Source organism: Alosa pseudoharengus, unplaced genomic scaffold (assembly GCF_046254945.1).
Source record: "Alosa pseudoharengus isolate Yale_2024_CS ecotype anadromous, Long Island Sound unplaced genomic scaffold, YU_APseudo_1.1 YU_APseudo_1.1_scf_5, whole genome shotgun sequence".
NCBI classification, from domain to species: Eukaryota; Metazoa; Chordata; class Actinopteri; order Clupeiformes; family Clupeidae; genus Alosa; species Alosa pseudoharengus.
The window spans coordinates 11,572,906-11,599,581 of NW_027468837.1; the positions used below are offsets into that span (position 1 = coordinate 11,572,906).

At 45.5% G+C, this 26,676-nt stretch overlaps 2 protein-coding genes across 3 annotated transcripts in view; both read left to right on the top strand.

Moving 5' to 3' along the window:
* Positions 1-405: 405 nt before the first annotated feature.
* Positions 406-6,395, top strand: osgn1 (oxidative stress induced growth inhibitor 1). Its single transcript, XM_076267946.1, has 6 exons — positions 406-669; positions 1,803-1,873; positions 1,990-2,126; positions 2,531-2,722; positions 3,124-3,215; positions 3,541-6,395. The coding sequence occupies exons 2-6, from the start codon at positions 1,819-1,821 to the stop codon at positions 4,583-4,585; spliced, it is 1,521 nt and encodes a 506-aa protein (XP_076124061.1). The 5' UTR covers positions 406-669; positions 1,803-1,818; the 3' UTR covers positions 4,586-6,395.
* Positions 6,396-7,443: 1,048 nt separating this feature from the next.
* Positions 7,444-26,676, top strand: part of mtss1 (MTSS I-BAR domain containing 1) — a 96,630-nt gene continuing 77,397 nt past the window's right edge. For both annotated transcript variants that reach the window (XM_076269322.1, XM_076269323.1), the window contains exons 1-3: positions 7,444-8,260; positions 17,368-17,429; positions 21,008-21,081. In XM_076269322.1, the coding sequence (XP_076125437.1) occupies positions 8,189-8,260; positions 17,368-17,429; positions 21,008-21,081 (208 nt within the window). In that variant the 5' untranslated portion in view covers positions 7,444-8,188. The remainder of the gene's footprint in view (positions 8,261-17,367; positions 17,430-21,007; positions 21,082-26,676) is intronic.

Below are 26,676 nucleotides of genomic sequence, written 5' to 3' on the forward strand. Positions count from 1 at the left end.
CTTCAGAAAGACCAACTGTTACACCTTTTCAAAGAATATCGCTTTGAGGGTTCTTTGATGCACTTTAAAATGTTATTTTATAGCATGAAGAAGCAATTTGGTTAGTGTATAGTGGAAAAATACAAACTGCGAGATAAATAAAAAAATTGAACATTAACCAAGATTACAGCCATTTGCATTAGTTCTGTTGTAACGTGATATTAACCATTCAGCAACTGGGGAAAGACGTAATGCAGTAATGCGCACTTGTTTCTGATTGGTTTGGCGTAGTCTATGTCTTTCTTAGCCAATGAAAATACCAGACGAAAACAAACACAACGCAGCGGCATTTGCGCTTAAATGGCGTCATTACCTGCAGTCCACGATTGGTCAGTCACGACCCAGGCAGTGCAGTATTATAAAACCACTCCATGCTCGCGCTTGCCGCTTATCGTCTGAGTGGAAGAGGCTGCCGTGCCGATTGCCAACAGTCTGGTCTACCGGCTACACAGTAGACAAGGAAAGGACGCGTCAGTCAGTCGGATGTTAAGACAAGAGAGACTTCACTCTCAGGAAACTGAATGAGATTTTAATGTTGGCTGAACTGTCGGGTAACCCCTGAAATTTGTCGTTGGAGAATAAAGAATCCGATATCAAAATCAGCGACTCGTAACCATTCTTCAACAACTAGTGAGTATCTAACCATCTAACGTTAGCCAAGGTTATAATCGAGATATGGGTGAGTTACGTATCCTCGTGGTTGTCTGATGTAAATTTAACCAACAAGGTAGCTTTCGTTGTCTTGTGGGTTTACTTTGCATTAGACTAGAGATGGGCTCGTAAGAGTAACGTTATGGTCAGGTTTAATGCTAGATCTGTTAGCTAATCGCACATTTCCTTCATTTTGACGTGCCGTGCGTGTATATCGTTAGTTCCTCTCTTAATCCAATGCTGCATCAACAAAAGACGAATTTGGCTGATGATCAGATGTTTGAGCACATGCTAAGTTAGATCTAGGTTACACACCACCGTCTGTCGGTAATTGCAATCCAATTAGGTAGCCTATCCATCTGTTTTAATCTTCCTACTGTCCGCCACTGGCTGGCAATCGGACGCAAGGGAAGTGTCTACACCGTAGAAGTGCTGTACGTTACCGTTATCAGACTAAATGGCTATGGCCTCGGTTAGGACAATGTAACTGGGGTTCGCAATCTTAAAAAAACTCTGTAAAAGTAAAGTTCCACCTCCTCGCTGTTATTAAATGTATTGCATTGTTACCTCTGTTACCTCTACCTTTTAGTCATCGTTTTACACTCAAAACGTGTTACTTCCCCCTCTCTCTTGCTGTGATGTAATTTTAACCCTATAGTGTGGTTTCCAGTAGCCTACTGTACAGTCAGTATGAGGCAAGGGCTTTTTGCTTCAGCCTACTTGCCCCCCCCGTTCCAGAGCTGTCACTTTAAACTTTCTGCAGCGTCACGCTCACTCTTTACTTGGATAGTTATCTTATGTAACAGCTAATCTTGGCGGGCAAGCTTGGATTGAAGCCGTGTGTCGGTGTACGGTCAGCCAGCCCACTGCAGCCTCTCGCTCTCTGAATAAGGAAGCCTATGTGGGGTTAGCCCTATCGTTTTTAGTTTGGTAACTTCTCGTCTTTCCAGTGATTGCTGACTGTGCATGTGTAAGAAATAGTGGGCCATACTGTAGTCTCTACCTGTCATTAGGTTTGATTTTCCTGTTCATGATGTAAATAGTAGTATAATGTTTATTTTAAAGTATTGAGATCCCCATTGGTTTGGTCTGACTAGTTTGATTCATGTCAGACCAACAGGTAAAGCCATGGATCTGTATGACAAAGATGTATCTGGAGACATTCTGCCGGTTGTTGTTATTGGTGAGTCAACTATCACAAAAATGTGCCTGAGTTTCAAAATTGAAACTAAATTAAGTAGTGTAACTCTAGCAGCTGGTCTCACATTGCTCTTAACACCTATATTTCTAACACAACAGGTAATGGTCCATCTGGCATCTGCTTGTCCTACTTGCTGTCAGGCTACACGCCCTACCTGTCCCCTGAGGGTGTCCACCCCAATTCCATGCTCCAGAACAAGCTAGATGAGAACTCCCATCTCTCCTTGTTGGAGCAGGTAAAAACATTTGTAGGAAAAGGGACCTGAGAGAATTCATAGATGAAATGCCAAAGGATAGGAACTGCTTGCATGTGTACACAGTAAAATCTGAATCTGGACACACTGGATTCTCACCTATGACAAGATAATCAAAGTAGGAGTAGGAGTCAAGTATGTGTGGTATGAGAAGACTAAGGATTGCTGTTATGATGCTCATGGCAACTCTTTGAGTGATGATGTCAGGATAACACATGACGTAGTTTGTAATGTTTTAATCGGATGATCGTGACAAGTTGCCCACTGATAATTGACGTTCTCCAGTTGAAAATAATTGTTGGCCAGAATAAATGGGAGACTGCCCAGACAAAATTACCCATCAGAAAATATTGTGCAAATCATCACTGTGTGTGTGTGTGTGTCAGGATCTGGAGTACCTGTGTGAGGGGCTGGAAGGTCGGTCGTCCAACCCGGTGGCGGTGCTCTTTGACTCTCTGCTTCTGCCGGACAGTGACTTCGGGCTGGACTACGCTTCCCCTCTCCTGTGGCGATACGAGCCAGAGCGGGCGACCCCTCACCTGGTTCTCGGCAAAGGCCCGCCTGGAGGTGCCTGGCATGTGAGTTTCCATGTAGTGGACTCGACCGGCCTAATCTGAGTGTGAATGTAGGTCATGTTGGTGGTCAGCAGAAAAATAGCCAGCGTCCGGTTTTGCATTACAAATGCAAACACATATAGATAAGCTTAATTGTTGATATCTTTTCTATTTTATCTCTGTGCATCTAAATATGAAACATACATATTGTGTAGTTATTGCAGGCCTCATTTGTGTATTTGAAATAAGGATAACTTTGTCCAGCATAATTGAGGTCAGTCAGCCTGGTGTATTTGCATCAATAGCAAAGGAAAGAACAGAAGCAACAGTGTGGTTTGTTGTGCCTAGGCTACGGTCATCTGATGTGGATGTGACTTTGCATGTTGACTATGACTCAGCGTTTACAGGCATTATTTCGGTTTCAGGCAATGGAGGGGTCTATGCTCACTCTCAGTCTCGCCAACTGGATGGAACTACCTGGGCTGAAGTTGAAAGACTGGATGAGGGAGAAACGCAGGTGTGCATGCACAATATCAACTTTCAAGTTGATTGTCACACGATCATCAGAGGCCATATCCATATCCATTATCCATAGTAATGATTTTTTTATTTTTATTTTTTTTATTTAGAACTAGCTCAACTTTACAGGGCAAGTTAGATATGCTAAAATGTTCATAGAATGTTCAAAGCTCTAAAAAAACATTAACAGCATAAAGTCACATGGAACCTAAATGTCTCAATTCTGATATGAGCCTCATTCATATTTGACAAAAAAGTGAAGGGGCGTTGCCTGAACATAGCCTATTTATGTAATCCCCCTCCTCCCCCTTCTTATATTCCAGGAATGTGAGGAATGACAGAGCCACGCCTGCCGAGATAGCGTCTTATTACCAGCATTATGTCACCCAGATGGGCCTGGAGCGGAACTTTGCGTGCGGCACGGTAACATCTGTCCAGCGTGTGGATGTGGAGCAGACGGGCAGCACTGTGTGGGAGATCCAGGGTGTCCAGAAGAGGGCGTTTGTGGAGGAGGAAAGCGAGGAAGGCATCGAGGAGGAGCATTTCTCTGTGTTCGCGGAGAACGTGGTGCTGGCCACAGGCACCCACGACATCCCGGCCCGCCTGGGCGTGGAGGGCGAGAGCTTGCCCTTCGTGTCTCACAGCTTCTGGGAGCTGGAGGCTGCCATCTCCGACGGGCGACTGGACAACACGTCAGACCCCGTGCTGGTGGTCGGCGCGGGGCTGACGGCAGCAGACGCCGTGCTGGCCACCCACCATCTCAGCATACCGGTGTACCACGCCTTCAGACGCTCGGTGAGTGACCCGGGGCTCATCTTCAACCAGCTGCCCAAGATGCTCTACCCCGAGTACCACAAGGTGCACCAGATGATGACCCAGCAGCAGCACCGGCCGGGCGATGTGCTATCAAGCACAGGGTCGTCGGAGACCCCGCTCACGTCCTCGGTCGACACCAGCCCTGACTCCCAATGCTGCTCCTACCCCGGCTACACCAGCTTCCCCAAGCACCGCATTCTGGCCATCCGACCTGACCGCAAGTGTGTCCTGGAGGGAGAGGTGGAACGGCAGACTGTGATGCAGGTCTCCATGGTCTTGGTGCTGATTGGCGCCCATCCCAATCTGTCCTTCCTGGCCGAGGAAGGACGCCATCTGGGGCTCGACACCCAAGAACCCATCAGCTGCAGACGCAACCCACTGGACGTGGACCCCTTCACTCACGAGTCTGCCCAAGAGCAGGGACTGTACGCCATGGGACCGCTGGTGGGGGAGAACTTTGTGCGCTTCCTCAAAGGTGGTGCTTTGGCCATTGCTAGCAACATGGCACGCAAGCAGCGAGAGAAGTTGAGTGCAGAGGCCACGGTAGCATAGATGGGAGCTCTCCGCAGCACCCCCTAGTGGCTTGGAGGAGTACTGAACACTAATAGGCTAGCCACAACTTCCCTCCTGGCCACTCGGCTCTTGGTTTTCCCCAGAGCTCTGATATTGTAGCTCATCTCAGGGCTTGCATGGTGCGGACTGCACCGTGCAGCGAGGAGACCCCTCGGGTCACAAAGAGCTAGAGCTCAGAGAGCGTCTTGTGCCAAAAGTTTGGTCGTCATGGGTAACAGTGAATTATGAAACTGCAATAAAAGCTGTAAAGTGCCCCCCAATTCCAAGCACAGGAGGAAAGAGAGATAGATCAAGCTTATTTGTAGAAATCCAACTGGGCTTTGGAGTCCAAAGGTTGAAGTCAGACAACTATTTGTTGTAAGAGTAATCATTTCAGATTCATGTGACACAGATGCACTTAGTTAATGTTTAGGATGGCAAATAATGTACGACCCCTTTTTTATACCAGGTCGGTATCATTCTTTTTTTTTTCACGGGGTTTCAGGGTTTCCTGGATAAAAGCAGTAATAACACTACTACTCAATATTATTATGACACATATTTGAATTATTTGTTTCATATCTTTTGTAGGCTGTACATGTGCATATTTTACCAAAATGAATCCGTATACCCTGTAAAGAATCCTTAAATGCAAAGGGAGTGTTTGCCAAGCAAAAAACGAAATGCTCATTCCTGGTACTGATATAGTTACTCCTACCTTTCTTTGAACCTTTTCTTTTATGATGGTCTAAGGAAAGCACCCCAAAAAAAGATCTGTGTTCTGCTGCTTATCTTCTTATTGATTGTTGTCTTTGCCTGGGAAACAAAATGTATTGTTGCACAGATGTTACAGATGGGTTATCTTGCCTTTGGTAGGAGTTTGAGATTTTTTTATGTTTTTTTTTATTGGTGTAAGGACTATAGAAAGCCTTCTTTTAGCTGCATTTCAGTCAGTGTTGGTGCTCTTTCTATCCTCTCCATCTGCCAAACAAGTCAGCAAACTGTCATGAAGGAGCCAACCATGGTAATCCCAAAGTGAATGCATTTTAAAAAATGCAATTTTAACACCCGCATTCCTGAAACCTAACTCCTTCATTTGGGTTGCAGCCTTTTATTTTTGTGATCTTTATGTCTTGTAACTTGACCCAACGTTGTATGGTTGTGACCACACCAGGGTGACTTTTGTACTTTTATCATTTGTAAACGTTTATTATTTCATATACGTGTAGGTGGTAATGGTTGTGATAACCATGTGTCTCACAACCAAAGGCCTGAGAGTTTGCCGGTTCTATGCAATATATTTCCCTGTTTCCAGGACTGCACTACTCTGGCCTGTAAGCTCAGATGTTCCTGGAATCTGTTGAAACCACTCTGTCAGTTAGGTCACTGTCCACTACTGGAACTCACATTTGCCTTGGCTTTCATTAGTCTGTCTCATTCCTCTTTATGCCATCTGTATATAAAAAAGAGACTTTTGACATTACCTGGATGCATTACTTTAGTGGATGCATGGGCTTTTGCTACTGTTATTTAAGCAGTGTTTAAGTAATTGGGGTATCTTTGATTTTCTATTAAGACATCTTCATTTGATATTCTACTGTCTTTTAAGAAGAATGTCAGTGTAATATTTTATAGAAGGAAATGTTTGACAAATTTGCTTAATCTTCTTAGAATGGCTCTAATTTGTGTTCTATAATGGCAGCTAACCAAATCTTTGTACACACTATGGAATCATGAAATTGGTGAATTGAATATTTTCAGATTTTATTTGTATCCATTGTTTATCAAATACAAAGTTTTCACAACACAATTTTGGTTTCTGCTGCTCTTTGTGTGACGAGTATCTCTCTTATGAACACTAGGTGGCAGTGCATTCAAAGTTCCCTGAAGTTTTCAAACATAGTGCTTCTCAACAGAGAAGTGCAATGTCTGCGAAGAATACCTTCATCTATTAAAGCCGGAGTCCTCAGCTAATGTAAATGGACATGAAATATGACATGTTGGGATATTGATTGATCTTGAAATGATCCATTTTCCATACCCTACCTACTATATAAATTCAGTGGTGACTCTTATAACTATGAATCAGTCTACATCAATGTGAATTACAGATTTGAAGGTAGGCCTACATTTTGGAAGGGTATGAAATCAGGAGCTCATCTTATTTGCCTTGGCTCAGGGTGTTGTTATACTAGCAAGGTGACCCTCCCAAATCATTGGGACATGCACAACCACTAGAGGACCCTGTTCACGTACAGTAGGCTACATGAATACTGTGTCAGTACGTGCTTTGAATATTCTCTTACAGTTGCTATGAGACAGCTCACAGCTGATCTGACCGGGAGTCTAAATACAGTATGTTCATAAGGGAGGGGAGGGCACCAGGTATAATGTGGAGAAAGGCATGCTGTCATGCCTGCATTTCAAATGCCTATTTTGCACTGCCAGTGTATTTGTAAGTTACTTTTGACTCCACTTAAGGGTGTTCCTTGTAATGCAGGGTGCCCTTTGGCCACTGCAAATTAGTTATCAGTGCCCGCGAGAGTATGCTACTCTTAAATTGAGACGTTGTAGCCTAGGCTACTGCAAATATAAGCAAATATCTGCCTCGCCTTTTCAATTTTTTGGCTATGAAGTTTGATAACAAAGTTGGGTTAAATTGAGTTTGACTGGTAATTCAATGAAGCATTCATTCCTGTAAAGTTTTTTCTTAAGGGGCTTATTTAATTCTCACGTAGCAAGGTGTTCCATCACGGAAAAGAACGGAATCACCCGAAATGTGCTTGCTCCGCCCAGGGATGAGGCCGCTGATCAAGTAGGCTACAGGGAAGCAAGGAATTTGGAGCGCGGCACACACAGTGGCAGCACGGCACGACTGCCAGGACGATATGCGTTCTTGAGAGAATTTCAATTACAACTGTAGATATCTCAGCATCTTCTTACTGCAGGCGTACCAACACGTTTTGGACGGCAAGACACACGAAGGCAACGGACTTAGCACCCATCAAATGGATTGAATGGAACTATGGAAAACAGGCTGTTTCGCTAACGTGACAAGTTAACTCATCTTTCTACCTCGACTAACGTTTGTCAGGTAGCTAGTTAGCAAGCGACTTAAGTCCACAGTTGCAGATATCTTAGGGTTTCTTTGATTTCATCATCGATAACGCAATTTATTTGAGGTTCGGTTGATTTTTTTTCTGTGATGCACAGGCAATTTCGACTCGATACGGCGTGTCTCTACAATACTCATCAAAGAATGCAATGTTTTTTTCAGTGGTCAAATAAGTTGGCTAGCTATTTCTAACATTAGTTAGTTGGCGAGCTAGCTAGCTAGCCAGCCAATGAACTTGCTAGCTACGCTAACTGAGGAATAGTATAGGTCTACGTAGCTATTGATTTTGTTTTCCCTTGAGCCTTTTTTTGTTGTTATCTCAGCCGAGACTTTCCTCCCACTGTTTAATCTTATGTTCGTTTGAGCTACACATTTGGCTCAACATTCGGTCTTTATATTTCACACATCAGCATTCGTAGTTTATAACTTAAACTAAAACATCTAACTCCACAAAACTCAAAACTCTTTGTGGTTTCGGACTTCGGAAAATGGATGCTGGTATAGAAAAGGAATGCAGCGCTCTTGGGGGGCTCTTTCAGATCATCATGAGCGATATGAAGGTGAGTAACTTGACTGATTGAAACACTATAATCCAGAAACACAGTTGTTAGAATTGTAGGTCACATCAGCTCGATTGCAGAGACCAGCTGTTCAGCACACGCATGATACAGCCTAAAGGACGAGCCTCGTTGGCAACAGTTAGCCAGCTTTGCTTTGATGTCCTTACAGGGATCTACAAAGCTATGCAGTGCGCAACATTGCAGGTCATGGACGATGTTTTTTTCTTTACAGACAATGCACATGATCTCCCATTATTTGGTTATTACTGAAATGTTATGAACAAGACGTAGGCTATCTCTCCCAGTAACGTTATGATGGCATGGAATGCTTGCTATCGCATGTGTCATGTTTTCTCCCTTGACCCACGGTAATAGGTATTGAAATCCATGACATGAATTTTCTTGGTTATGTATGGATATCTGTTTGTCACGTCTATCTTCATAAAATGTCTGATGAACCCAGTATGTTCCAACTTTATATGCAATTTAACGTCGACGTAGTGTGCAGCTGGCCACCACCATGATGACACATCATGTCTATTTTTTCTAGGTGTCTAGTCCTTTTAAAATGGTTAACATAAGCATTTCACGTTCACTCAGAGTATGAATGTAATAAAGTAACGCTTGTGACTTGTATCACTATGTTTCACTTACAGTTACAGTCAGTAAATGGCTGGACAGGTTAAGCCAACTTGGTCTTAGATCCAAGTTGCCATTTTGGGCAATTATTTTGGAAACTGAGGAGATAGGTTGGGACTGGAGGATTTGAGTGAATTTATGCAGTGTGCATATGTTTTGTAAGCAGAGCTAGTATAGTTTCCTTGTGTTTGGTGGATTGAAATGTATATAGGCCTCCAATTATTTCCCCACCTGGTTTATCTGACCGCTGTTTCAGTGAGGGAAGATTCAGTCCCAGGGCTTTTATGGTTCTGTTGATTTCCCTTTTTTTGCTTTTTTGAAACAGTGGGGGCTTACTACAGGAATCCTGTGTTTGGTTTGCTGACTGTAATATTGCACTTTTTTCCATCTCACAAAATGCCAATTATGTGCCACTCGGTGGTGTAAAATAAAAAAACATCCAACTGTTGCAAAGTTGAGCCTGTTAAGAATTACAGGACATAAACCAAGAGGTGTGTGTGTGTGGCTAAATTTGAACAGGTTTTAGTGGCGTTAGAATGTGGCAATGGGATCAGTGGCGTAATGCCTTTCTTTTTGTGCGTCCATGAGTTCTCCTTTTGTGTGTCCATGTGGAAACCAACAGCCTGCCTGACTCACAGGAAAAGGGACTTCCTAGTTTTTTTTGAGTATTCAAAGTGTGTCATGCTGAGTGGTTAGGGTGCACCTCAGAACCCAACGGGGGTGGATAGCAAGCTAAAAATGTACTAGGTCTACTCACCATGGAAGATGTCCTAGGCTATGGCCCAAACATAGAAATTAGAACCAAACACATATTAAAACAGTAGGATGCTTGGATGTTTGGAAATGCTGGACAGTGTGTGTTTCTCTCTAAGTTTCATATTGAAGCACCCATTGTCCCTAATGTTTTTTCAAGACACGGGGAAGGGGGATGTATGTACAGCCTAATCTTAAAAATTGCTCGTATGGCACAATCACACCCTTGCCATCTGGTCCTATTAATTTTTAATCAAACTCAACTGGCAGCCTAACAGTGTTTGGACTGTCCTGGGGATTGCCATGGTTCATATGAAAAATCTTCATAAGGAGGTAAAATTGGCAGAATTCCATTCAATCTCCCCCAACCAACCATACCTTCATGTTCTTCTGAAGTCGCTTTTCATGCTTACCACACATCCTTTTGAGTCTCACATGTTTACAGTAGGCCCTACTCTTATTGATGAAGGCAAGTGGGATGATCTCTCTTTCATTCTCAAGGGCTGCAGCTATATGCCTCAGGGTACAGAAGCTTCCTGTTCATCGATCAATCCCTCTCATCTGGGTCTCTTCAAAGCCCATGAAGGGTATACGTTTTATGGACTGTAGATAACCCCAACACACTCAGCACACAGTGAACACACAGTGAGGTGAAGCACACACTAATCCCGGCGCAGTGAGCTGCCTGCAACAACAGCGGCGCTCGGGGAGTAGTGAGGGGTTAGGTGCCTTGCTCAAGGGCACTTCAGCGGTGCCTACTGGTCGGGGTTCGAACCGGCAACCCTCCGGTTACAAGTCCGAAGCGCTAACCAGTAGGCCACGGCTGCCCTGAGTAAGACTGTAACCTTGCTGCGTAGTATCAAGATCAGAATCGTCAAGCAGGCCTATGATTATCACACACAAACACACAAACAAAGAAACAAAAACACATACACACACACACATGGAATTCGGATTCAGCAGTTGGTGGTCAGCCTAGAGTGATGCCCTCTGGTTGCTCTGGGTCTTCAGCTCCACCCTTCCCAGTCCACCGGAGACTGCCTCTTTTTGGAGTATGAGAACTCTTTGGAGTGTTTGAGAACTTCCTCCAGCTCTCCACATGTTCTGTATATTGTCACTGTAATAAAAAACTCCTCTTGTGTTTTCCCAGGTGTGCAGGTGCTAAATTATCCCTCGGTCGTGTTATGCTTTTTCTGAAAGGCAATCTTGGGGTTGGCCATTCCCTTGTCCGAGGGATCTGCTGATATCTTGTTGTTTTGGCTCCAGCGCGCCTCGGAGAGGTTATGGCAGGGAATACTAACAACACGGGAAGTTCGCTTTGCAGTCCCGGTGTGATTATGTGTTCTGTTTGTCGAGTTCTCTCAACATTTAGGCCAAAGAAGCCTTTTTTCTTTCCACCTGTGGTGTGGTGTTTTTTTTGTGTTGGACCTGCTGTGAACATTGCCGGTGTTTTCACAGGAAGCAAGCAAAGGCTTACACAGTTGGCATCTTTGGACGAGGAGGATGTTTGTGAGTACTCTGTGCTGTGGGACCGGTGGCCCAGTACAAAGAGCATCAGTCTGCACTCACTCACCTCCCCACACTCCTCACAGTGCTCGCCCAGTCTGCATCTTATGCATCAGATGCACTAGTTTTTTTATTGTGTGTGTGTGGGGGGGGGGGCTTTAATCCGGTAGCACTGTGAAGACAGTGACAGAAAGCGAGTGTGAGAGATTGGGAAATGACCCAGGTCAGACTCTAACCCGGGTCCACGTGGACACCAATATGGTATGGGAGCTGTAGCCAGTTGTGCCACAGAACCCCCCCTCATAAGACGCACTGCCATGAGCAGCAGGAAACGTCTGGAAAAAGTAGACAGGGTTTATGGAAATGAGTAAGGCCTGAGTCACTGTTGTTGTGCCTGGCACTGACCGGTATGCTGAGATCATAAAGGCTATCCTCTACTTGAATCATGCACAATCTGGATATAAGAAGGTATAGAGTTGACATTTTTCATGTTTTTTTGTTTTGAGATGAGTATATGTCCACACTTTTTTTTGGAAAGACATGGGCCTAGCAGATCCCTGTTGTGGGCTGATGTTTCAGCTCAAGAATATATTGTTGCCTTGTCAAGTAGACAAAAAAGCAAAAGAGTTGGAAGCCCTGTGGCCTGAAGCATGGTGTAATGGTTCCTAGGTAGTCGGCTCTGTGGGAGTCAGGAATTCTGGGAGTGGCTCTGGAGCCCTGCCCTGTGTAATAAAAGAGAACATTTGCACGCCCAGCCCAAGATGAAGTGGGTAGGGTTTATCGTCAGTCAGGTGTCAACTTAGTCATGCCCACGAACTACACCGCCTCACACGCAGAGGCCGTGGCCCACTCGTGGAAGCGTGGCATTTTACTGTGTTGGTTTAAGTGTTTTATAACCTTTACTATTCAGCTGACAAACACAAGGATGTCAATCAGTGAAACTCACTGTCATCACTGCCCATAAAAACATGCCCATGACTAAAAGTCAGTCAGAGTACAGGACTGAGACTGCGTAAGATAAGGTGTCTGCTGTCTTATTCTGCAAGTGTTTGTATTGTTTGTTTCTTATCCGTCATGTATTTGTTTATTTATTTACATGAAATCAGAACTATTCAATGTGCTCTATTCGAGAACCCAGGTTGTCTCTATCTCCTTTAGGAGCCAGCCGTATCTCTGCATATTATATATCATTAGCCACTGCTGCTTTGAGATGAAAAAGAGGCCCCATGGTCTTGTTGCATTCCTTAATTATTAATCAAACAAATGGTGCGCAGTGAATGGGTATATTCGAGTCCCTCTGCTCCAGAGAAATGAAAAAGCCCGGGGATGTTGGCCAGAACGTCGGGAATCACAGAGAGTGAAGCGGAGGCCGGCCCAGAATGTATGGCACAAGTCCATAGAAGGTTTCGATGTACCACCTCTCTTCACTCTTCACAGTGGGCAGTGGGCATCACATGCTGTTGTTGTTTGTCATCTGATACAGCCGACCAACAGGTTACTGTTTTTTCCCTTCTCCCCCCTCCCTTTGTTTTCTTCGCCTACTCCATGGCAACAGAAGGAGATTATTGTGTTTTTTTTTTCCCTGCCTCTCTTTTGCTGGGCTCGAAGCGGCAGAGAGTGATCTACAGGCTCTCATGCAGTTGAAAGCAACGCTCAGGGGAGACTCTTCACAGGAGTCGTCCTGCTTTAGAGAGACTGCATGGAGGGGTGGGGGGAGGCATGAAAGAAACATGGATGTGTAGACTCTGATGGGCGTGACTCAGAGAACTCCCCACAGACACAGGAAGGCAGCCCCCTTTTGTACAAATCACAGTGACTGGCTTCCTCTGCGATAACACCATACCAAGGCTGGAGATGACCCCACGTTCCCAGCCCCGGTGGCCCGACGCCTGGAAGACTAACTCAGGAGCGGAAGACCCCTTCGTTCATGTTCGTCTTACTTTCCTTTCCCACCCAGATTTCTAGGAGGGAAGAATGTAAACATGAACAGTTATTAAATACGGACAGCTCAGTGCAATATTTAATTTCACATTTACATATCCAACTTTCCTATCAAAACAGGTGTGTGAAAATGAGTGGGTGTGGGGTGAAGATGATTTCAATACAAAAAACTACAATGTTTTTTGACCACAAGTTCATCTAGATAATTATACTTTCACGTCCTCCTAAGATATGGAAAAGCGTGCATTTTACTTGAGCAAAAATGTAACTTGTGTGCCCATTTTTAGGTAGTAGCAAAATGCAAGGCCTGAGTTAATTTGCATAGAGCATAGAGACACAATTAGCCTACTATCTGACTCATCATCCAGATCAGGTTTTGCAAGGTACTCTTGCCTCTGGTCACAATTTCTGCTTGAGCACCAGGAAACTCAATATCCCTTTCTCTAACAAAGGACTTCAGGCATTTGCACATAGCAGGAGTCTGAGCTGGCTGACGGTGGGAACCTAACCCTCGTACTCGGGAGCATTATCAGCTTGGCTAGCAGACATTTGGCTAAAGGTTGGGGAATGTGTCTACGGGGCCCCATGTTTCACAGGCTATTGCTAAACTACCAAGGGTCCCCAAAGTTGCCTTTTGTCATTTACTGACCAAACGTGTGGGTCAGTTCTCCCCCCCCCCCCCCTCAAAGTAGAGGAAGAAGGAGCCAAAAGAAAGGATGTTGGTATGGTTGGTCTCTTTCCCTTACCTTTAAATAAGGTCTTGACGTTCACAACACGCTGAACAATGCATCGTGCATCGACTGTTTGAAGACAGGACTTGTGTTTACAGCTGCCATCGCACTCAAGGAAGAATCCAGTGATGGCAGCTTACTAAAATCGATCCTTATCTGTCTGCAACTCTACTCATTTTGTTTCATTCCCCTCAAGAATAACTAGAGGCCATATTTTCCACTTAAACATGCTTAGGAGAAAAGCTATTTGAACTGGACCATTAAACAGCAGAAAAGTAGAACTGGTGCTGGAGCTTAGAACACCCAGTCATAATGATGTCAGTGCCAATCAGATCCAGTGCCAGAGTCTTCAGCCTGTGTTTTTCTAATCATTCTCGATGACCACAATTTGTTGAGAAATCAATCTCCTGCGCTTACGCACTTTCACTTTGCTGAAATCGTGAACCAAACCTTTTTTAACAAACCGGTTTCTGTTTCTCCCATCTACAGGAAAACAGTGTAGAGGAGCAAGCAAACACCGACAGCAGCTTTTGGAACAGTTTCCTAAGATTTATTATTCAGCTGCTCTTGCATGGACGAGAGGAAAACTGTTTTTCCTGGAGCTTAGAAGAAACGTGTTTTAAGCTTTTTTTTTTGCTGTAAAGGGAAAAACCCTACAAACAAGTCAAATGTTTTTGTCTTGAGGCCTGCAAGTGTCTGGAGTTGTCCACAAAAGAACAGAAAGTCTACTAGAACGACCCCGACTGATCATCCCCTTTGTACCTCTGCTTGCCTCATCTTGTTAACATCCACACAGAACACTTTTTGTGTGGAGGAGGAGGAGGTAAAAAACTGTTAGCTTTCCAGCAGCTACCAGCAGACTCAAGTCCTTGCTGTGTACCGGAGAGGAGATGGAAAATCACAGCTGCCTGTGCCAGTTCAACACTTCTCTGCCACCCGACCATTGCTCCTTCCATGTCTGAGAGATTTCAAGCTGGGCGGATGAATACTCACTTGAAAGAAAGATGTCTGAATTAACCAGACCCTTTCCCACAACCAGCCTTTGGTCAAGGCCCGATCTGCTTCCTAGTCATATGGTCTTGCGCATGGGTGTCTCCAAAGTATACTCCTTTTGCTGTTGCGGATACGTCTCTCAGCAGCACAAGCTGTGTCATTCAAATAGTCTTTGCACTGCAGAAAAGTCATTGGGGCAGTGGTAACGTAGTGGCTAAGGAGCTGGGCTAGCATGCAGTAGCCTGTGAAGTTGTGGCCTTGTGCCCTGCTTGTGTGGCCTTGAGCAAGGCTCTTAACCCCGAGTTTCTCCGGGGACAGTGGCCCTTGTAATATCAAATGTCAGTCGTTTTGGATAGAAGTGCCTGCTTAATGATTTTGCCACTTCGTAACTGGTTTTCTTCTCCATCTTAAACAAGCATGCTACCTAGTTAAAATGCTGTTGCTGGTAATCTAATTGTCTGAAGCATGAAATAAAATAACTTTTTTTTTGTTTTATGAGGGGGCCTTTCATCATTTATTCCAGGTAGCAAACACTCAAATGAATATGTACATCTGTGCTCTAGTCCCTTTGCATGAAATGTCTGCTAAAAAGTATAATTGGCGTAGATAGATCATGTTTTCTCTTGACCTATGAGGTGGTGCTTGAAAACTCGCATGCACATGTGCAGTCGATACGGAAAAGTCCATACAGTTACAAAATTTGGATGCAGCACAGAAGGACTGTAAGGCTGTTGCCGAAATGTTCATTATCCGCCCTATGCATAAACCGGAAAAAAAATCAGGACTTTACAGCACTCCCTTGGAAGTCCGAGTTGCAGCTTTGCCGTCCCCGTGAGTAACTCACACCTGGACAGTAGGCAGGGTCATCTCAGGCCGGCTGGTTTGTCACACAAGACCAGCCTTGTGTTGGCGTCTCCACCCCACCCCCATCCCCATGGCCTGGCTGGCACGCCTGGAATGGTGAAGGCCTCGATGTTGCTGTCTATCTCCTACTGTTATTTTCCTCTCTCCCTGACACTTATTCTAATTGCCTCTTTCTTGCTTTCTCGCCTGCTCACGCTCTTCCTTTCCTTCCTCCCCTCTGTGACCTTAATGGCTCTTTTGGGCCTGGCGCTCCACTGACCTGTTTTCTGGCGCCGTCTTCCGCGCCAGTCTGGGATTAGCCCCGTTGGTTGGGTGGGCAGGGGTTTGGTGGGTGGAGGGGATTAGGGCGAGTGAAAGCAGGTGACTTTCTACAAAGTCCCAGGAGTCCCTGTGGACCCCTGCCCACCTCCCGACCCACCACCACCATACACGTACAGTAACACACCCTTTCTGCTTAGCAGCAGACCGAGCAACACACAGGGCTGGCCGTGGGACACACACCTCAAACTCATTCTCAGTCTGAAGTCTGTATGAGGAAGTCTACAAATGCCTTGAGCTTGGCTCCTGTATGCAATGCCCTTCCATTACTTAGCCCTTGTTTGTTCCAAGCCTAGGACACGGCTTTTGACTTCTGCCATCACATGAGAAGTGTTCCATGGTCTTTATTATCATAACACTTATCAACTTCTTGGCGCATAAACTCACTTAAGAGACACTTCAAAGAATGCAAGTTGATTCTACTGTTGGTCAGTTTTAAAGGATGGCGACTGGTAACCTGTATGGGACATTTTGTTTAGTATCCACTAGTGGCTAATGTGTTTAATTCAGGCGTTGTGTGGGCCTGTGCTCAGCGGGGGCCAACAGCTTGGGAGTGCTGATGAGTTGGGATTTAGCCCTGGCTTGTTTTAAGAGGCATTAATCCTCTCCCAGTCTTCTCGCCCAGTCTAGCATTAGGAGGCTGGAGTTGTCCCACTTGTGCTGTGTGAGCAGAAATGGATACTAGTAAACATTAATGTTAATGCACCCACCCGTATGAGTCTCTGTCGCTCTGAGAGTGGCACATAGTTATTTTGATTACAGGGTTCAGTTGATTTGCCATGTAGCATAAGTTGTGCCCATTGTGTACTGAATGCGAGCATTGTGGTATTATGTAATACATGTTCTCTTCATTTTGTAAAAATCTCCTGCATTTTGAACAACATTCTAAAGGCAGTATATGCCAAGGGTATGGATGTCTGCTGGTTTAAGTTTGCCATCAGTCTTCAGACCTGGGGGGGATGACACTTTGTTTTGCTAGAATGAAGACACAGAGCTCCTCTATTTGGAGGTTTATGACTTAACTCTGAGTTAAGAACCCAAGTTTGTCCCTAAACCACAAACCACCCACTTGGAATACCTCCCCCCATCCCCCCCAGAGGTTGCTCCAGTCCTACAATTCTACCACAGAATCTCTCAGCCCATGTTCAGTTCCCCAAGCCAACTGTCTTCCTCCATACTCGTTATTGGGTTACAAAGTGAATCATTCAAATATAAACTGTTGTTAAAAAAAAAGACAATGCAATTTTTTCTGACATTACAACAATCTATGCTAACCACAAACATGTATGCTATGGACTGTGCATAATGATTTATTGTGTTTCCCCTGAAGTGACCCTGCTCCTCTCTGTGTTTGTTCTGCAGGCCAGTTACCCTGCCTGGGAGGACTTTGTCTCTAAAGGAGCCAAGTTACAGTCCCAGCTGAGGTAAGAGAGCTAGTGGCCACGCCACTGGAAGTAATGCCCTTTTTTTCCTGACCTGGAGTTGAGAGGAAGTAAGCAGATTTATTGAGTTCCTCAGGCTGGACTTACACCTTGTTATTTCCTCAAGACTCGAATTTGACAGGGAACCTGGGTTTTAGAAGAATGGCTTGAGGCCTAACTTGTAGTGACTGCATTTAGAGGTTTTTAAAGTTTTTTTTGTAAAGTATTCTTTTTAAAGGGACTCTTTTCATAGACACTAGATGAAGGTTTACTGACTCATAATTGTAAAAACAGTGTTTTCCTCAACGTAGCCTAAATGGGTTTTTCAGTCAGGAATGTCAGCTCTTGACTTGGCTAAAGTTGAGATTGAAAGACTGTCAGCGTAGCCAAGAGCAAAGAAGAACATATTATAAAAGAGGCAAAGAGAAAGTGAGAGAGCGAGAGTTGGCTTCAGACCACTGGCTTTGCAGCAGTCCTCTTGGCCACTGTCCCGTCCACTGTTCCCGGGGGAGCGGAGAGAGAGCGTGAGGTTAATGACCCTCCCCGCGGACCACTTCAGCTGATAAACATCAGAGTGCCCGCTGCTCTTACGCCCAATTAGTGCCGACTGTCGAGCCATCCAGTCAGGGAGAGAGAGCTGGAATGACGGGCACTGCCAACGCCACTTGCTGAGAAGTACCGAAACAAAACTCCCAACCTAGGCCTAACGTCAACATGTGACACACACACATACCTGTTTTAGAAAACGAAAGTAAATACATTGACGCCCACATCTAGCCTTCTAATAGAACCCATAGTGTGAACCATCAACAACATTCTCGAAGAAGGTGAGCACAGGCCCTGAAACAAACTCAGTAGGGTTTCATAACTATAAACGACTCACAAAAAAAGGAACACTAGTCCTAGGACAGCCTCAGTATGGTTTCACATAAACAGTGTTTTTTTAGAGAAGGTGAACACTAGTCCTAGGACCATCCCAGCATAGCCTTAAACCTGAGCATAGTTATGCCCCAGAGCCCACAGCCTTAACCAGCCCCCCCCCCCCCCCCCCAGCCCCAAGTGTGCACCTGGTCTGGGCCCCTCTAATGTGGGTCACTGGAGTGGAGAGAGCCCTTGGGCTTTGTGCTGGAGCTCACCTGATACCTGCACACTTCTCAGGTAGACTTGCCCTGCTATCCCCATCTCCATCCTCATCCCCGCTCCAGCTCAGCTCCTCACAATGGCCCCATTGACCCTGCCAGCTTTGTGTGTGTGATGAAGTGTGTGTGTGTGTGTGCTGCACATCAGTCTCCCCACATCAGTGTTGACTCATGTTTCACAAGTTCACAAACCAGGCTTTCTGACTCTTCCTTTCATATAACCCCTCTGCCCCCCCGAGAAGCGTTCCTTTGTTTTACTCCGACTGAGTTAATGTGGACTATGAGTGGCCTAATGAAACTAGTCTAAAAATCATCAACTATTTCTATGAAGACAATTAAAATGGTGTCCTTAAGATTCCAGCTACCAGAGAAAGCACATGCAGACTTGTATGAAGGGAGAAAGGCTGTGTCATTTGTGGCTTATGACGTCTAGCATGTCTTAGTGGTTGTTGATGTTCATAATGCCTTTTCAGGTAGGATGGCCTTGTCCTCGGGAGAAAATGCTTTTTTTTATTACCAGGGAGTATGTAGAGATTACACGGGGGACTTTGTAAAGGGTTTTTAAATGAAACTTGGTGGCAACCTCTTAGACTATTCACCCTCCCTCTACCAACCCCCCCCCCCCCCACCCCCACCACACACACACACACGCACACGCACACACACACACACACACGCTCCCTCTCCTTCCCCTCACTTGTCGTTGGGGACTTTAGAGGTTACATTTTTTTCCATAAACACACCCACACATGCGCACCTCTTTAAAAAGAAGGCGGTGGAAAATCACGTCACATGTTAAATTATGTGTGCTGGTGTTTGGAGTGGAAAAAAAGGAGAGGGGTCATGACCTCCAGACTCCCAAGATGGGGACTGTAGGGTGTGTGAAGTCTAGACACAAGATCTAGAGCAAGGAAGACCTGTACTCGGGGCTTAAACGAGGCTGTGTTCCTAACTCTCTACAATGTACACACACACACATACACTTCAACACACACACACACACACACGCTCTCTCTCTCTGTCTCTCTTGGCTATTCACACACATGGCATGGAACTAGGGCTGGGATAAACGATTATTTTTTAAACGATTAATCTAGGTATTATTTTTCCGATGCATCGATTAATCTAACGATTAATTTTTTCAGTCCGATTCGATTTCGATTCGATTATCGATTATCTCCCCATTAATTCACTAATAGCAACTTATACATGTTTATTTACATATCTGAATGAAAAAACATGAATTATTTAACATTGCAATATATGTTTATTGCTCTTAAGATTCCAAAATAAAAGACTGAAGTGCAAGTACAAGTGCAAAGTAATGTATTCTTAGTAAGAGGTAGCATTCAATAAAGTTTCAGTTAGTCATTTTAAGACGTTAGTGTGGGAATCATGTGTGGATGCAATTCATAACGTAGTTCAAATAACAGTTCGTAATTCTCATTTGGACAAGCACTTTTGAGTCTTGGAAAACACTTTTCCATTTCCATCTGGATTTTGCAAACAGAGTCAATAAAATGAGCCCTGCATGAGTAATACAAGCAGCTGCAAGTAAGCATGCTAAACTTGACATCCAAACAGTATTCTAACGTTAGCTTTGAGATAAGGCTACTGCTTGATTGCATACTGTAACTTAACTTCATTTAGTCTCCTCAATGTACTATGTTGTGATAAGACCTTAGCAGAGTTTACTTTAACTTTAATGCAGCGGTTTTGAACAAATTTGCGCAGCATGGTCACGATGCTAAGCGGATTTAATAGCAATGTAGCCCACTGTGTTCTATGCAGTGCTTCTATGTGGCAACAACAATCCTTCAACAATCGTGAATATTTTGTTAAATGCACATGCAGAGGAGGAGCAGCGGGCTCGTTACGAGAGAGAGCGGGCGGGGCGAGGAAAGGCTGTGTGAGTTAAGTGGCAAGTGCCGCTCAATGAAATTATTTTATCTTATCTTTAATTTAAATAGCAGGCCTACAACATAGAACATCAATGTGTGGTGGCCGGTTTTGATTTCGTGGTGCCCAGCCATAGATTAGTCAACGTATGGAAAACACTGAACGTGTAAAATTAAAAATATTTAGCAGCACACGTTATGCTTGACGAATCGACGCTCATATTTTGCGCCGACGTATTTTTTGCGTCGACGTCATCGATTACGTCGACGCGTTGTCCCAGCCCTACATGGAACATTTGTCTAAACTGCATCAGTGTCCTCATAATGTTCTCTGTGCAGGGCAATAGGCTGTTTCCAAATAGAGTTCCTGTCTGTTTTCCTAGAGCGTGTGGTAGACGAGGAGTTCATGACATGTCAGTGTAGTGCTTGACATGAAAGCCTTGGGGAGGACCCCATTTGAAAAAGACAACTGTTTACTTAAGCTCTCATGGTTGAATGTTTCACAATGTCTGTCTGTCTCTCCCTCTCGCTCCCCCTCCTCTAGGACAACCATCATTGTCACAAGCTCTTTCCTGGATGCCTTCCAGAAGGTGGCTGACATGGCAACCAGCACCAGAGGTAAGAAATGATGGGCTGGACACCTGTACTGTTAAGCGTTTGCTTAAGTGTGTGTGTGTGTGTGTGTGTGTGTGTGTGTGTGTGTGTGTGTGTGTGTGTGTGTGTGTGTGTGTGTGTGTGTGTGTGTGTGTGTGTGTGTGTGTGTGTGTGTGTGTGTGTGTGTGTGTGTGTGTGTGTGTGTGTGTGTGTGTGTGTGTGTGTGTGTGTACTCTTGATCCCGTGAGGAGAAATTTGGTCTGCATTTATCCCAATCCGTGAATTAGTGAAACACACTCAGCACACAGTGATTTTGTGTGTGTGTTGGTTCCCATCCCAGTTTCACCTCCTCAGTCTTTCCAGTAGAGCAGCATTGTCGTCCTCAAAGCATTTCTTGTGAATTTAGTTTGTGTTTCCTTTTCCCGCTAAGTACAGTAGAGCGAGTGGGAGGGAGGCATGGAGCTTGGTGAGAACTCCTCGGTTGTCTCCCTCACCTCCTGGAGAATTTAACGCCGAACCAAGCAACCAATCAAGTTCAGCTTTTTATAGAGTGCAGTAAAGCCAGGGAATGAAATGCCATATCACACACACACACACACACACACACATAACCACACACACACACACACACACACACATAACCACACACACACACACACTCAACAAGTTTCATTTTGTTTATGATGAACCAACCAATAGCTTCAGTGCAACATTTTTGAGTGCAGTGGAGCTCGGAAATGAAATGCCATAGCACACGCTAACACAAACACATAACCAAACACACACACTCACACACTCAACAAGTTTCAGTTCATTTATGATGAACCGTCCAATAGCTTCAGTGCAACATCTGTGAGTGCAGTGGAGCTGGGATTGACACACCATAGCACACACACAAGCACAGCAGCCTGTGCAGCTTCCACCCCTCTGGGTAGTGTGCTAGTAGGGAGATAGGGAGAGAGAGAGAGAGAGAGAGAGAGTGGTGGGCAGACAGGGAAAGGCAGAAGGCAGAGTGGGCGGGGGGGCTGTTGGGGAGACTGGCACACACAGGCACGAAGCAGCCTGGGCCCGCGGCGAGGGGAGTTAGGACACGGGTGAGTTTGGAGGTCCTCATGGAGGGGGTGGGAAAGGGGGGGGGGGGGTATGGATGAGGGGCGGTGCCATTGGGTTGGCGGGGAGGAGGAGGTTGAGCTTGTTTTTCAACTCTGGTGCAGACTGTCTCATGTGCTTCCAGTTAAAAACCAGCATGAACCAACAGTGGAGTTCACCAGCAAGGTTCAGTCACTATCAATCCCCCACAACCCACCTCTCTTTCTCTCTGTCTGTTCCATTTCTCCTCTCTCTCTCTCTTTCTTTCTTTCTTTCTTTCTTTCTTTCTCTCTCTCTCTCTCTCTCTCTCTCTCTCTCTCTCTCTCTCTCTCTCTCTCTCTCTCTCTCTCTCTCTCTCTCTCTCTCTCTCTGTCTCTGTCTCTGTCTCTCTCTCTCTCTCTCTATCAGTTAGGCTCTAGTTGCACTGTTCTATTATTGATAGCGATTTTTGTCTGTTCTTCAGTCAGACGCTGACGTAGCAGAGATATCTAAATCTGTTGTACTTTCAGTTACTCTCTCTGAGGAGTCCGACAGGTTTTATTTCACGTTTGTTTGTTTGTTTGTGTTTCTGTCTAATGTCAGCCAGATAACAACAGCATGAGAGGGATTTGAACAGCGCGGTGTGATGTTAATTTAGACAAAGATTTCAAACCCAACACAAAATCTGTTTAATAGACACTCTTTTTGAGTATATTTTTTGGGCTTTTTGCCTTTATTGAGATAGGAGAGTGAAGACTGACGTAAGTAGGTAAGTGGGAGAGAGAGAGATGGGGTGGGATCGGGATATGACCGCAGGTCGGACTCAAACCTGGGTCCCCGTGGGCACTTGGACCCGTAAATGGTATGGACACAGTAGCCTGTTGCGCCACAGCGTCCCCCTAATAGACACGTTTAACAACATTTCTGGTGTCTAAAGCCAAATGACCCCTATTACCTCAACACTGTTACCTTCCCCTCACCTCAGACAGGGCTCATTGTTGTAGCTGTGTAGTTTTGTGTACACACACACACACATCTTGGTGGTGTTTTTTTTGACCAATCCTGCTCTGGCTTTCACGCTGGTGAGGGGTTTGCTGTTCAGGCAGCTGTGTGCCCTTACAACAGCCTGCTCTGCAAATCTGAGTGTTTCCTGGGGGGTTTTGTTTACACACACACACTCACACACACACACTCAAATACATGGACACACACACTCAAATACATGGACACACACACACAAACACACCCTATGTCCAACCTGTTCGGAATGGACACAAGGAGCCAGTTGTGTGGGGGTGGGGGTGTGGGTGGGCTTCAGGACGGACCCGGAGAAGACCTGGGTCTCGCACTGTGGCACCAACAGAACACATCACTATTTAAACACTGCAAACTCTCAGTTCATCTCTGTGTGAATCTTGGCCATGGCTGAGTTTTGTCGCACAGGGGATTCTGGAGAAAAGGGGGGAAAAACAAGTCCCCTTGAACACCGAGCCAGCAATACTCCTGCATATATGAGTGTTGTTTTTGTGTAACCCTGTGGCTCTAATGAGAATACCTGCCACACACACTCTCCCTGTGCACCTCTCTTCAGATCCAGGCTGCCGCCGCCCATCCCTGTCCCAACATGGCTGCCTGCTCAGCCTTGCCAGCTGCAGAGCTCCTCCTAACGGATGGCAGCCTGGGGAAAGGAAAGGTTTCCCATGGTAACCTGTGTGTGTGTGTGTGTGTGTGTGTGTGTGTGTGTGTGTGTGTGTGTGTGTGTGTGTGTGTGTGTGTGTGTGTGTGTGTGTGTGTGTGTGTGTTTTCATTCTGTCTTGCCAAGACAGAATGAACCAAAGTACCACATTGCACTACAGGGTGCCTTTGATCCTGTAAAAAAAACCTATAGAATCCTCCGTTTAAAGTCTTGTGGGTCTCATGATCAACCTGCTCCATCCACAAGCAGTGCAGTCAGGCACTAGAGCAGAGTTGCACAGGCTCCAGGCTAGAGAATGCCTCCTAGGGTTGAGAAGTACTTTGTTATAGTCATATTTCACCTTGGGGCCCAGCTTGGCTGACAAAGATGTGAGTGCTGCCAGCGTGTTCTTGTGTAGCTAGCCTCCCACATGATGTTGAAGTGGATGGATCGGCCAACGTCCTTTCAGCAGCGGCACTCACTGGGCTTTATGCTTGCACTCGCTCTGGCCCACCCTCAAGGTCTGTGTCTTCAAAGAGCTCACAACGAGAGGGGATCGGATCACAAGGTCTGAGGGGTAGAGAGGTGGGATATCAGCAGGCTTTGCCCTTCGTCATTCCCTTGGCTGTTATTAACCTTGTGAGTTTGAAATCAGATCTACAGCCCCCCCCCCCCCTTCCCCCCAGCTCCCAACGCAAACTATAACTCTGTCAGTCATTCTTTCATTCACTCATTCACTCATATATATATATATATATATATATATATATATATATATATATATATATATATATATATATATATATACACACACACACACACACACACACACACACACACACACACACACACACACACACACACACACACACACACACACACACACACACACACACACACACACACACACACACACACATACACACACACTCACACACCCTCACGACAGGGTCACCTAGTTACTGGCATCACTGGAAGGTTCCCTGCTGACTCAGCAGTCGAGCCTCCTCAGCCGTATCAGCCTATCAGTCAGAGCCATTGATCCACCCGCCCATCCAGAGGCACTTCTGGCAGGGGGGGGCTGAACACGTCTTGTCCAGGGGCGGGGGTGGGGTGGAGGAGTAGAGGGTGATTATGGTTTTTTGGGTCTGTCAGCACTCAGCGTGTTGAAATGGCCATCTACCAGGAGAGCAGCGGTCAGCTTGAGAGGCTGATTGTGCAACAGCAAATGCCTGGCTAAGAGTGTTGACCACACGTGCATGCTGGGTTGCTTGGAAGTCATCACACCACTGGTTCACGTGGTGGGGGATGTGGGGGGGGTGACTAGATGGATGTGACTTCTTCATCTTAAGCATCTCTTGTCATGTTCCTCCTTCTCCCTCCTCATCCCTTTTGTTTTTCCCCTGGTGAAGAGGTCTCCTTTCAATGGTCTAAGAGGTCTCCTCTTCACTTCAACCTCCGCCTGAAAATCCTCTGATCCACTTCGTCCACTCTCTTGCCCGCAGTTGGTCTCCCTAGCTTTTTCCCCCACTTGGATGTATGATTCAGTAGATACAGCTGGATTGTAGAGCATAATTTTCTCTTTTTCGTCTCTCCCTAACTTCTCTCCTGTTTTGCTCTCTCATTATTGACGAGCCATTTCTTTTTTGTCAGTGACCGCAGCTGGCCAGCATCCTCCTCCTCTCTGCTCCTCACGGTTTCTCAGCATTCTTCTGCTGTCTGGAGGAGAAGACTGATGGTGGCACGCTGGATGATGGCGTGGCCTGTATTCTGTAGTCACAGTCAGTGCTGGTCAGGCCTCCTCCTCTCTCCTCCTCCTCCTCCTCCTTCTCCTCCCTCTTCTTCCTCCCTCCTCCTCCTCCTCCTCCACTCGTCACTGTGGATTTACAGTCCAGCCTCCAACACTCCCAGCCTGCTCAGCCATCTAAAAGAGTTACTCCCTCAGCGGCGGACAAGATTCATCTCCACTTTGATGGGACAAATAAAAGAAATACGGGCCGCATAATGAAAAGGAACCAGCCCTCTCTGTTTCCAGTCTGATAAACCTAATGCTTCTTATTTATGTGAAACCTCTTGGATAAATGATATTTTTCCTGTCCTTATTAAGTCTTTCGGCCGGGCACGGTGCCAGCCGATGCCGGGGCCATTACCTCCGCTACCCGCCCCGTTGCATCCCAGTGCCAGCCGGCCAGACACTCATAAGACCGTTATGAAGAAGTGGCGTGTCAAAGAGTTTTTATTATGTGCAGTAATGCCCTTGGCACAGGACTGAAAGCCTTTTGTCCAGTTTTTTAGACTTGTATGGAGACCGCTGTAGACACAAAGCAGCGCACATGGCATGTTGTGACAGGACTTATAGTGCAGAAAACATTCGCTCTTTAAAAGCTAAAAGCTCAACTACGCTCAGTGTTGCACAGATCTGCACTACAGGGCCTTTTGAACGTGCTCTCTGTTCATTTAGTCGCTCTTCTGCACGTTGACTGGAAGCTTATGGCCATGGACAAAATGGATCAACGTCTGAAATGGACGGATCAATTTTCATGTGAAAAAGGGGCATAAATCAGACTTGTTACGGCCGGCTCGTTCCTAGACCGAAACATAAAGAGGGACACGGACAACAAGGTTCAAACCAAATATATTAATTTATTAAAGTAAAGCACAAGGTTACTAATAGCAAAATGTCTAGGGGGAAATGAATGGGAGTGGTGGCGTGCATGTATGGATGCCAAGAGGGTCAGTATGTGAGAAGCTAGATGAAGTAGGCCTAAAGAGAAAGAGAGGTAGAGTTAGAAGTGAGTGTCTGCAAGAAGGAAGAAAAGTGCCTAATGAGAGAGATAGAAAACCCCTTATATGGTCCCACCCTAACCATAGGTGTA